The sequence below is a fragment of the Pomacea canaliculata genome, linkage group LG5 (assembly GCF_003073045.1).
Source record: "Pomacea canaliculata isolate SZHN2017 linkage group LG5, ASM307304v1, whole genome shotgun sequence".
Taxonomy (NCBI): Eukaryota; Metazoa; Mollusca; class Gastropoda; order Architaenioglossa; family Ampullariidae; genus Pomacea; species Pomacea canaliculata.
This window is the reverse complement of record NC_037594.1, coordinates 29489566-29502372: the sequence shown is the minus strand read 5'-3', so window position 1 is coordinate 29502372 and position 12807 is coordinate 29489566. Positions and strand designations below refer to the sequence as shown.

General features: G+C 38.7%; 1 protein-coding gene across 1 annotated transcript in view; it reads left to right on the top strand.

The window, feature by feature from the left end:
- The window catches only part of LOC112565165 (parathyroid hormone/parathyroid hormone-related peptide receptor-like), a 36339-nt gene extending 24203 nt beyond the window's left edge, over positions 1 to 12136 (top strand). Inside the window, exons 5-13 of the mRNA XM_025240491.1 lie at positions 644 to 744; positions 1760 to 1928; positions 3033 to 3189; positions 3539 to 3599; positions 4077 to 4146; positions 5144 to 5232; positions 6616 to 6757; positions 7555 to 7596; positions 7886 to 12136. Coding sequence (XP_025096276.1) covers positions 644 to 744; positions 1760 to 1928; positions 3033 to 3189; positions 3539 to 3599; positions 4077 to 4146; positions 5144 to 5232; positions 6616 to 6757; positions 7555 to 7596; positions 7886 to 8311 — 1257 coding nt within the window. The 3' untranslated portion in view covers positions 8312 to 12136. The remainder of the gene's footprint in view (positions 1 to 643; positions 745 to 1759; positions 1929 to 3032; positions 3190 to 3538; positions 3600 to 4076; positions 4147 to 5143; positions 5233 to 6615; positions 6758 to 7554; positions 7597 to 7885) is intronic.
- Positions 12137 to 12807: the final 671 nt, after the last annotated feature.

The window sequence follows — 12807 nt, the reverse complement described above, 5'->3', positions numbered from 1 at the left end:
TTTTGTACTCCTCAAATATTAAATTCATTTATTTTTTCTTCCTTTCTGGAAATTAAATTTGTCTCTGCGACGCAAAAGAGAGATTAAACCGATATTTTGGAAACGGTTCTTGAAAAAACAAATCTGATGAACGGATTTCACAGTTTATGCCTCTTTATAAATCGTCTCCTCCCATAAGCCGCGTGTATTGACATGTCATTTAGCCAACTGAAATCTCTACCAACAAATATTTCTTTCTATAAGAATTAAAGCATTCGACATCGTTTAGACGAAAAAAATATGTACTAAGAAAATTTATTTTAATTTAAAACTATCTGGATCGACACTGCTTATACCTTGCCTTTCCAGCAGTAAGTCTGATAGGTAGTCATTCTTTGTTTAAAAATAGTTTCCAAAACCTTGTGTAAATAATTATCAATATACAATTCCAAGAGAAACTCCAGTTACCTCTGATGTATTTAAAGCCTCGAAAGGTAATTCCCTGAGCTTATCTTTTAAATATTTTTTTTTCAGGTAAGTAGTTTTAGCTTCAATTAATATATCTACATCCTGGGATTTTTTGTCATGGCCAAAATTTTTCTATAAAATATTTATCTATATATAAAATACATTTTAAAAAAGAATTTCTTTATTATCTATCCAGGGCTATGCAGACTCTCTCAGGATGCTGTATACTGTGGGCTATGCTGTGTCTCTTGGTTCACTGATCATTGCTCTCCTCATCATGTGCTGCTGCAGGTACACGTGCGTAGATAATAAATTATTGATGTCTGGCAGGCTGGAGTGTGCTAATGTGTTGTAAACTGTGATATATAACACTTACTAGACACATATTTATGTGAATAACTGAGAAAGAGTACAAAAATCTGTTTCTCAAAGCTTCAAAGTGAGAAGGTGAAGAAATCTTTCTTGCAAAGTTTCAAAGAGAATGTTTTTACTTTAACGATAACAATGTGGCCAAATACTTTACAGGAACTAATCTTGGAGAACAATCTTCAATCTTCAATTTAAGACTTTAAACAAAACCTGAAGCGAAGCAAAATACAAACAAGTTCAGACACGAACTATTTTTTAAATGAACAAGTGGAAAAACTCGATCTTGTAAAGTCGACATATTCTTTTGTAAAGCCATCGTGTCCTCTTAATGTCTTACAGCTTCTCATCTCGTTTTTTGTAGTCTCTGCAATAAAAGAGCGAAATGAAAGAACTCGACTAAATTTGATTTTGGATAATGTGAGCAGGAGACAGGAGATATCTGCAACAACCGATGCTGGAGTCTTATTATCTTTTTAGGGATTTCCATTACAAGAAGCTGTAATGATATTGCTTGATGCTTTATTTATTTTTTTGAGGTGGAAACTAAAGTAGGATTTCATTTGTGATTTCCCAAACTGTAACAGCTTTTGTCGCCGTAAATCACATGATGCCAGGGTGAAAATAAATTCTTTACTGGAAGCCGCGCTTTTATTTCCCGTCAGACTGCATGACAGTCCTATTTCCTGACCACAAACGGGAATAAAAGAGAGTGTGAAAGGTTATAGGAGCTCTTCAGCTCAAGAGGAGAGAAACACGATCTCGTGTGTCAGTCCCTAGCTGGTCAACCGTGAAGTTCGGTAAAATGAAAAGACACGACAGGACCTGTCATACAGTATTAACTGATTGGAAATTTCAAAGAAGCTGTGAAATGGAGGCAAGCAAATGAGAACCCCACGGTCCCTGGAGGCTGCACTCAATTAACTCCCTGTTGCTTTGTTTGCAGGCGCCTCAAGTCAAAAAGCAACACCTTGCACATCAACCTGTTCATTGCTTTCATTCTGAGAGCTGCTCTGTCCTTCATGAAAGAAGTGCTTTTTGTCCAAAACCTTGGCCTGGACAAGAATGTTCGAGCAGTGAAGGATGGCCTGCTGGAGTTTAATGAGCACGAAACGGTAAGACCTGCTCAGTAAGACTACCGCAGCTTCTCGCCTTAATCTTCGACAATATAGACAAAATCCAATCCCTGTCGGCAGGGGATGTTTAGGGCCAAAGGTCATGAAGCCGAGGGAACTTATTGCAGGTTTAGCTACAGGCTCCTGAAGCTTTGCAGACATCGGAGGTCGATTGATACTTCTATAAGTTCCCGACTTGCATAAGGTCAACACCTATGGCCACAGAACATTTTTCGTTTATTTTAACTGCGGGTTTATGTTTATACAAGGATTCCTTTCGTTCATAGATATGTAAGCAGCAACTCAATTTCCTCAAGAAACAAAAGTAGAGAAGGATGGTGGCGATGAAGATGACGCGATACAAGGGAGAACCTTGACAACAACAGCAACTGGCATACTACTCCTAATAATAAGCTTTTACAACTGCCATCATGATTAACTATGTCAGGATTTGCCTTTGAGATATACAGGAAGCTGTTTGTAACAAAAATAGTCCGTGCATAAGTGTAACTAGACCTTTAACAGTTCTTTGTTCCTTAAAACAATCACGAGGCTTATAAGATGGTGCCCACGTGACCTCCTGTAAGAGAAAGTCCCAGTTACCGACATTTGTATTTAATAGGAGCTGCCACAAGGCTGTTCAAGGGAAAATTAGGATTACAAACAAACAGTCCATAGTAACAAACGCAGGAACTAGTTTATTCCGCTGTTATTATTGTGTTTAAGATGTTTTAACATGCTTCTAAAAATGTTTTAAGTGGATAGAACGATAAAATAATCGACTACCTGCTGGCAAAGATGAACTGTTTGTGTCTGTGTTTACAATTACAAAGAAACTTCAGACAAAGGTTCCAGAAACATAATTTGGATAACTGTGTATTATACAACAGTAATCTTTTCTTAATTAAAGATGTTTAGATGTCAGCAGAGACAGAGATGGCGGCTAACTTCCATTTCAACAAATGTCTTCCAGTAAACGTGCATGCCACTGATAAAACTAATACATGGAAAAAAATATTCCCATTAATTGAGGATGTCCCCAAATGAGCATGACCTGTTTGAGACGAAACTGAAATAGAATGATTTGTTTTGGGTTTTTTTCAGTTCTGGGAATGTCGGACCTTGATGGTTCTTTTTGTGTATTCCATCTGCGCGAGCCACATGTGGATCTTCATGGAGGGTCTGTACTTGTACATGCTCATCTACAGCACCCTGTCTACCGAGCGCCGGGGAGTGAAGATGTACGTCATCTCGGGCTGGGGTAGGTGTCGCTACCAGCGAGACTGTGAATGTTGGAGAAAGCGTGTTTGTGGTTTGTGAACACGAATGAGATTGGGTAAATGTGTGATAGAAAAATGGGGCTGATCAGTCTCCTCCTCCTCCTTTCTTCTCCAGTTTTATTATTTACAAGTATTCAGCTTATGTAAAATGAGATCTTACGTGTGGTTTTAATTAAATCAGTTTATCTATTTTTGAGTGTTTGCGTGTGTTTATGCACGCACACACATACAAGCAATCTACCTTAAATCTCTATTCCTTTCTCACCGTGCCATGTACGGAAGTCTTGTTATTATGATGCTCACCAATTTTGTCTTTTGTTTTCTGTCCAGCCTCTCCCCTCCTGGTGGTGGTTCCCTGGATCATCGTGAAATCGACTAGTGATATAGCCTAGTGAGTAATCGTCTTTAAGTAATAACCTAAAGACTACCTCGTACACATGTTGCTCGCCTATCTAACGTCCAGGAGAAGACCAACCGTCGAAGGCTGCAATGGCCGGCGGAGGTCCAACGATCAGCTTCCTCCCTTGATTGGCAGACACCCAGGAGGGTCTGGCCTGATGGCAAACGAGCCACCGAAAACATCATCAAAGTTCATTACAAATCCGTCCTTCCGTCGATACTTTATTGATGAGATCGACTGTTTCGAGGCCCACATCCACCGTGAAACTTTCTTTCTCTCTCTGTTTCACACTTAGTCTATTTACATAAGTCTCAGATATAAATCCTTAACTTTTTTGGTTATAGTATTAATATGATAAAAATATGCATGAAAAAATATATAATTGATCTTATCTGTATATCTAGATTGTTTTCAAATACCTATATATGTGAATGAGAGTAAATAACCTGAACTTTTCATCTGTGACAGTTGCTGGAACATCTCTGTGAAACCAGAACTAATGTGGATCATTGACGGACCAATGCTGGCGGCAGTAGTCGTAAGATGCTTATTATCACTTCCTCACATGCATGTTGGCAACTTAATATTCATTAAAAATCATGTATACACAATAAATATGTATGCATGCTAAACCTGTCTCTGAAAAGTTCTACTCTTTGTAAGGACGACTACAACAAAGACCGAAGAAGACGTTTGTGGAAACATCTCCGAGTTTCTTATCTTGAAATTTAAGACAAACAACTTGTACAGAGAGGACAAAAACAGAAAAATGGATAGTTTGTGTCTATATATAGTTATAAAAATGTCGGTAGGGTAGAGACTTGCGCTTGACACGAAATGTGTCGGGTTAGTGGTTCAAAAGAGTTTATGATAGTCTCACTGTTAGTTCGCACCATGGTTCCTGTTATCTCTGTTTCAGTTTGTTGTAAATATCCTGCATCCCCGTTACATTCTTTCACACAGCAGGATGTAATGGACTGCCACGACACCATATACATACACATAAAAAGATTGGCTACAAGTATATCTTAAAACTTATCTCTGGTGTTTCTTCTTGATAATAACTCCAAATGTAGACTTCAACAAGAGTTCACAAATTCCTGCTTATCCAAATTCACACATCACAGTTCAGTCCCACGTGACTTTAACGTCTTCTATGATCTCTAAGACGGACTCTCAGCGGCCGCTCCTCAGCTCGCTCCTTGGATAAGTGACGTTCTTAGACTTCCATATCTCGCTGTCGGTCAGGTTTGTTATTACTTAAATTTCTACAAAAGTAGAAAACCTATTTTCTACACAGGACTCTGGAGTGCAAGTTTTATCAGTATTTTATTTCTTTAAATCTTTTCTCCACGTGGCGCAGGTGCAAATAATTCAGTTTATCTCGACATCACCTGTGGCTTTAATGTCTCTTTAAATATACACAATTGCTGTTTCCGTTGCTCTGGTATCATGTTTGCGGTTAGAACCTGTGAATAGGTGAGATATTCCTGACAAAGATCGAGTCCGGTTCATGCAGTCTTTGTGATTTACAGGTCAACTTTTTCTTTTTCTTGAACATCCTTCGGGTTCTCATCTCTAGAGTGCGAGCAACAGACAGGCACATGGGGAGACAACAGTACAGGTGAGCGAAAATTGTGAGATGACTGCTACAAAAACAAGAATTTAAACAGTTTTGTTGATGTAGACAGTTTAAGAAATCGGCTTTTGTTGGCCTATTGGGCAACAGCGGGACTTGCAATGTATGAAATGACATTTTCACATTAATTTATTTTTTCTAGTTTTCTTCCAGTATATTACCTTAAGTTTTTTTTTTCAGTCCTAAATCTGTACTTGCACAATTGTGTGGTTGCTAACCTGTGTATTAATCTCAGTATTGCTCAATATACAGTTGAACCCTGTGTATCGACTGACCAGCAGGGATAGGACTTGGTATAATTTGTTTCAGATAAAGAGATATTCATAAATGTGTTCCTAGACCTTAAAAATTAAGACGAATATTAAAGTAGAAAGGAGAAGGTGGGGTCCGAGGGCAGCTTTGTCCAAACCCGATGGAGCAGGTAGCCACGATGTGTAAGGGTAATGAGCAAAAGGTAATTTACCCTCATTTACCTTCTAGTCTACAGTCAACTGATAACCACCTCTTCCTTACTCAGAGAAGCTGAGAAAAGTTGATGCACCTTGTATACACTTTGTGCGGTATTCATTCCTGATAATGCTTTTCTAAATAAAAAACATTTTATCCACCAGAAGGTAAGACACCCCCAAGAAAACAGTTAAACCGCTGCCGAGCATTTACGTGGAAACTTGACATCTTATTACTTCTACATCACATATCAGAACCCATGCAACATCAGAAACTTTTCTCTTACAAAAGCTTCAGAACTTTTCCCTAATGATACGAAAATATAAAAACTACAAGAAGATGAATGAATCCCAAATCTTCTTTTCGCTAAACACAGATATGTGTTTACTGATTCTTTAAGATTCAGACTTTTTTCCGAACGAAAAAAAAAAAACAGAGGACATTTTTTCCTAACAAAAAACACAATGAAATGGCGAGATGGAACAGCAAATGAGTTTCGAAAGCCTAGAAATCCCAGACTAGACTGCCTGAACCAGTTGGTGGCTTATCTCAAAAATAAACAAGGTTGATGGCTTTCGTGTAAACATGGCATATTATTGTCTTGTCAGACCAACAAAAAATGCATAGATGGCTGTAATTCGCAAAAAGCCTTAAAAATCTGTGACTTCCTGCTTGATGATCTTGGACACCGACATCGTCAGCCAGCTACTTGTGTCCATGAAATGGTCTCCGTCAGCAATGATTTCATGAGACAACTTACATAAATAAACGAGGAGAGAGAAAGTGAAAACAGTCTTCGATAGTTGAAGTAGTGCTTGTCCTCCAATGAAAAGTAAACACAGAATGCTATTTTCGTGAACATCTTTGCTACAAACTTTGAATCCAAACCTCATGATTTCTCTTTTTTTTTTCTTTTTTCAGACAGCTGGCCAAATTCATCTTAGTTCTTGTTCCCCTCTTCGGAGTTATGTACCTTTTGGTTTCAATTATCTTCCCCTACAGCTTTTCTTCCCAATACGTCATACCACATCTCTACTTCGAAATGGCCTACAACTCATTCCAGGTACAGATTTTTTTTTCTAATTCTTTTAATACATTTCTCTCGGTGGGGAGGGCAAAAATGTTTTTTTCTAAACAAAGTCTTTTTTTTTAATTATCCCCATCCATTGTTTCTAAGCTAGTATTATGAACTGGTTCAGTATAATAACTTCTGTATGCACGGGAAGACAAAAATGCAGATCACCAAGTTGTTATAGGGTAGTCATATTTCGGACAATCGGTGAAAAATGTGAAAGTGGATAGACATGAGGTAAATGACACTAACATCCAATGGCAAATCTTCGAACACAAGTCGGTTCGATAACCGTGTAGTTCAACTCATTTCCCTGAGTTGATCAAGCGGTTGAATAAAGTACTTATTCCCTTAAGGGGCTGGGGAAGACAAGGATTATGAGGAAGACACGACAGTCCCTGCCTTCACAAAATGTTGACCCGAGAGGTCACCTGACTGCCTTATATCAGCTATTTTTCAAAACACTAAATCACGATAATTTCCTTTTGACATTTGTTTTCCTTTTTTAAAAAAATGTTGATGGCTTTACAATCTGATTCACGCAACAGGAGAAAAATGTTTATTCTTCTGATAGCTAGAGAGCGGGGTGTGGTTGCGGCCCTATGCCCAGCCACTGGGGGCGAATAAGAACAAGACGAAGAAGAATAGATGGAGAAAATAAGTGACGAAAGACCCAAGATTTGCTTGCCCTGTAGAGGGAATAAGGTACACTTGTTGTATGAGTCGAAAAAGAAGACATTACAGTCTGTGTCCAAGAACTTTGAATAAACATTTGTTGTTTGTTACAGGGTTTTATACTTGCTCTACTGTTCTGCTTCTTAAATGAGGAGGTGAGCTTGCTCCGTGTTTCCAACTTAGCAACAAAATTTTCAAAAGAAAGCAGTTCTGTGTATTTACAGTAACACACAGTTTTATTTATTATATATCAGGGTATAAAACAGAGAAATAGTAAGTTTGTGAAGCAAGGGTCCATAAATTTCACGATGAAATCATACAGCTATCGCTTGTGTCATGTCTTCGAGCTCATCCAAAAATATGTAAGACAGTTTCTCGTGTATTTCTTTGTATTTACCAGTTTATCACAAAATCACCTGCACACCTTGACTTCACTCTGTTCAGGTTCACGCTGAAGTGCGTCGCATGTGGAAGCGGAAGAAGAGTTTGCGGAGGGACAGCATCGCCCTCACCCGCTCCTTTGCTCTCTCCTCCATCCGTAAGTCCTCCGGCCGCTACCCGTCCTCCACCCTGCCTAGAAATGGAAGTCCAGGGGACATCAACCCCCACAGCGATCTTCGCTTGACGAGAATGTCGTCGGACAGCAGTTCCGACAACAAATCCGACGACTGGCTCCTGAGGATCAAGATGAGGGCGCAGAAGCTGTTTGGCCGCCCCAGGTCCACCTTGCACTCCGGGTCCATCGACATGCAGTACGACTGCGACTGCGTGCCTGACATAGACCATGAAAGTGTCCCCTTCAACTCACTGGCTGCAGAGGAGAAGGTGACCGACAAAGAGATTCGAGAGATGGACGTGTCCAAAGGCTGACTACAGTCCCATTCCAAACTATTTTGTGTTTAAGATGGAAAGGAGGCTTGAAAAACGCCTGGAAGAGCTACCCAACCCGAAGTCGAAAGAGCTAACAGTATCTGACGACCAGAGCTTGTTGGACCCTAATGTCTAAACTTGATCATGGAAAACAATTAGCTGACCTCAAAAGCTCACCTTTCACCTAGATTTACTAGGAAAGAATTTCTAATTTATTCGATTTTTTCAAATCTTACATCACAGAGAGAAACGATAGATAGATATATTACAAAGATCTTATTGGAAAGACAGTTTTCTCCAAGTTCTTAAGAAGATACCGCATTGTGGAACATTGCTATTAAAGGAATTTCAGGATTATCCCTTACAAGCTTGCAATCCTGTAAAACTAATTCTTTAAAAAGAAGTAATCAGGTATATATTTCGCTTTCTTCTAGAATCTTGAAAATGGAAGGAGCTGGACATTGTTGACGAAGGCCAGCGCTGTGCATCTTTTGCAGGTTTTGCTCATCACCTTGTTTGCTGATAGAAACGAGGGTGATCTGTAGAGGGAGGTGACAGTGTCCTCCATTACAAAGGACCGACAAAAAGCCTTGTGACTGTAGAATGTTCGGAAATAGTAACTTCTAACAGTTATTTTGCCGAGAACTGCGGTAATGCGTGGATTAGATGTGAACAAAACAGAAGCACATGGGACCAGTAACGAACAAGTGGGTTAAGGATTGTTGTAAAACCTTTGACAATTTATTTTTCATTTTCCTGATCACTCATGTTGCTGTACATGTTGGTGTACTTGCCTCCCATTCTTTTGGATATCTCCCTTGAATATGTTCCGTCAACAAATTGGTTTTGAAAACCTTTACCGTTAATTCTGTAGAAGATGTCGATGACTAACACGTAGTTGACATAGAGGAACAGAAACAAACTCGTCAGTCTGTGGACATCGACAGAAACAATGACAATGACTTTTAAAGGAAACTAAATAAGGGATGAAGAGATGGAGAAAAAGGAAAAGCTCATGCACATCGTATCAGAGCTTTTGAAGTATAAACCTGCGATACACCCGAACAGATGATCTGGAAATCTGAATTTTGACAAATAGAAAAACTTTTGTTCGTTAAATGAAGAACGGTAATTCCGTGAAGCATGCAACAAATGTTATCTCCCTTCCTTCCTCCCACATTCTTGCTCTTCTTCTTTCTCTTTCTTTGTTTTCTATCTCTCTAGCATCCTTTACTTGTTTCCTGAACATTTTTACATTTTTTATTGTGGACCATAATAACAATGAATAATATGCAGGAGTGTACTCGAAAATGGTAAGTGAATCATGATCGGTCCAAGCTAACCATGGACAACTAGAAGCTCGTTTCTCTCGAAAACCACTTGAACCCACGGTGTGGCTTCCTTACACAGTAGCTGTTCTTCATGTCCATGAGGCAATCGGCGATGTGATACCTGGATACCTGACTCGCCTGGTGAGGGAGAAGATGCGAGCACCGCCAGCACAGACAGAAGGCCTCCAGGACCGGAAGGAGGACGTCAGTGACCAAAGGTGTGACCTTACAGCGCCACCTTCACCCGTTTGGTCGCTTCGTGTCCAGTCTGTCATAATAGTTCTCTCTATAATGTACAAGCTCTCGTGGCATAAAGATATCATGAACCCTGTGACCTGTGGTGCACACCAAACTATAACCTGATTATATCATGGATTTTGTTGATGAGCATAAACGTTATTCCAAGGCCAAAACACTAGAATATCGTGTTTGAACACAGCTATCATCTATCAACATACCATATACATGTATATTCTCACTGTACTGATCTGACCTGTATTCAACTTTGCTATTAAAGATGACGATTGGGGGTCAGATTTAACTGACATGCTGGCCTCCTGTGTCAGAAATGCTACACAACTACTTATTGTAAATCGTTAAATGAAAGGTAACTGAAATGGAAAGTTGTTGAAATAATACACATTAGCTTTCTAAAACATTTCAGCTCAAAAATACATATTTTCAACGGACCACTTACTTACAAAGCACCTACCTCCATGTTTCGTACTCTCTCGCTCGAGAACAGGAGCTACTCCTAATTAAGGACGTGGAAGGTACAACTGAAAGGTACCAAAGGAGTCCAGAATGTCTGGCAGGCTTAGTTATTCATTAACTCGAGTGTAAAGTTGTGCCATACGATCCCCAGATCCACTACAATCATCGCTCAGATGACCACACGGAGAGAACAAAAGTTTCTGCGCGACGAGGACGTCGTTGGACACGAAGACATGGCGGCCTGTTTGTGCCGCTCCAGAACTTTCTTTTACACGTGATTGTAAGCAAACGATTGTTTTGCAGCCCGACGTTTTAAGCAGGAAAGACTCAGAACATCTGTGTTTTCATTTAGGTATAACTTGCCATTTCAGTTGTTTTTCTTTAAAAAATCAGAAGACTGAACAGTACTAGAGTCTTCTATATTCGCCGGTGTTTGTGTTAGAAAGCCTGATGGTAATGTAGACATCAGTCTTACGTGACGTATCTAAATATAATATCTGTTCAATTTTTCTGCATATTCTGCTAGTAAATTGTTAACCTCTTTGCTGCCAAACGGATTTCAAGCGGCAAGTAACACGTGACCCGTGTGTTTCTTTAAAATCTTGCTGGGTTTTGTGGAATTTTGTGCGATGCTTTATTTTAACAATTATATTTTTGTTTGTTTTTTTTTTTGCTGTAGTGTTTCTTCAGATTTGTCATTTTAGACAAGAATATTTTCTGGATTGTTGACAACTGGCTTACGTGGGTTGTGGTCAAATGCATGAAAGTCATTACCGTAACATTTCTACAAGTTGTTTTGTATTTATAGAACAGATTGCTTGATGCCAGAAATGCTTGAACAGACGAACGCTTCATCAGTCTGTTATTTTATTACTTGCGCTCTCAATGAGCTTTGTTGTAATTCATTCATTCATTTCTTCATTCATTTATTCAGTCATTTTTTGTTCACACTTGCTCACTTTTCATAGAATACTTCATAAAAAGAAGTTCACTAAATGGGCGTTAGGTTTATCGGGTTCAGTAATAAAATTACTTGACCGTGGGTCAAATCTTTTTTTTTTTTTGTAATTCAAATCCAATATGACCTGTGCACCACTTATGCTCATGAAATAAAATTTATCGTTGATTGCACATAAATTGTGTACCTATTGTTATTTTGTGAACAAGAACAATGATGCTGACCATTACAGACCTGGCTGTATAAATCATGAATGTACTTAAGCTTCTTTTTCGGATTAATTTTCCAGGTGTGCAATATTCTCTTTTGTTGATTTTCAATCTGTTTTTGTTTACTTTACAAACGCCGCGATGTGGTGTTTCTGACATTTTTACGACAGCTTTAAATGCATTTTATATACTGAGGTTGTTGCTTTAACTTGAATACTCATTTAGTGCAATGTTACAGGCTTTAAGACAAAAAGCACAAACTGTTAAAGTGCTGTTGAGTTTGCTCAAGGCAGATGGCTCCATCATCTGCTTTAGTTGTGTGGAAGCTTTCTGTTGCCTTGCTGTAACTAAAGTTTATTGTATGACGCATGTCTTGTATTTGTTCACTGTGAACGTTATGGATGTGCCATGGACCATATATATATATTTACTGGTAGACAAATATTCCATTTTATTCGCGTTGCCTGTGTACAGATATCAGATATAGATGGGCAGGATGTTCTAGTAATGTTACATTCGTGCTCTATTATTTACGACGAACATGGCAAACGAACACCGTAGAGTGAAACAGAATTTGTCATGCTTCTAGATAATAAAAGGATGAATATATGAAGAGCGTCTTTCACTCAGTATGGTGGTGAAGCCTCAGTGCTAGAGAAGTGTGGGGGTGAGGTCAGGGAATCGGGGTCACAAGCACGTGAGACACTTGCACCATTTTGAATCCTGTCGCCACTTCACACCTGTAGGTTACCTGCATGATTAAGATGAGATGTACACCATGCTCGTCAGTCCTCTCAATCTGTTAATTACCTGTCTCATTACGGTCTTGCCGTTGTTTTTTTTATATTATTATTTATTTACATACTTTCAATAGAAGCATGACCAAAGCTTCAGAGAATTTTTTTTTTAATTTTTGTACCCTATTCTAAAATATTCTGATAGGTTACATAATCAGCTGATCTTCGATCCCGGAAGTTTTATTATAAATATTATCTCAGAAAAAATTAATATTTTAAAATGTTTAAGAAAAACAATGAGTTTGTCAACCAAGAACGTGCTATTAACATATGAGATGTAGAAAAACTTTCCACACAAAACTCTTGGATTCTAAAGCAATCTCTCCACATTTATCTCGAATTTGCCAGTCCAACACATTGACCTTACGCTTTCTGATAGCCACGAAAACCAAGCTTTCCATCCTTTCTCTTCTTTTTCAAAATTAAAAACATTGTCCAGCCAGTCAAGCAAGTTCTTGACATCTACTTTTTAAATGACTTTATTATC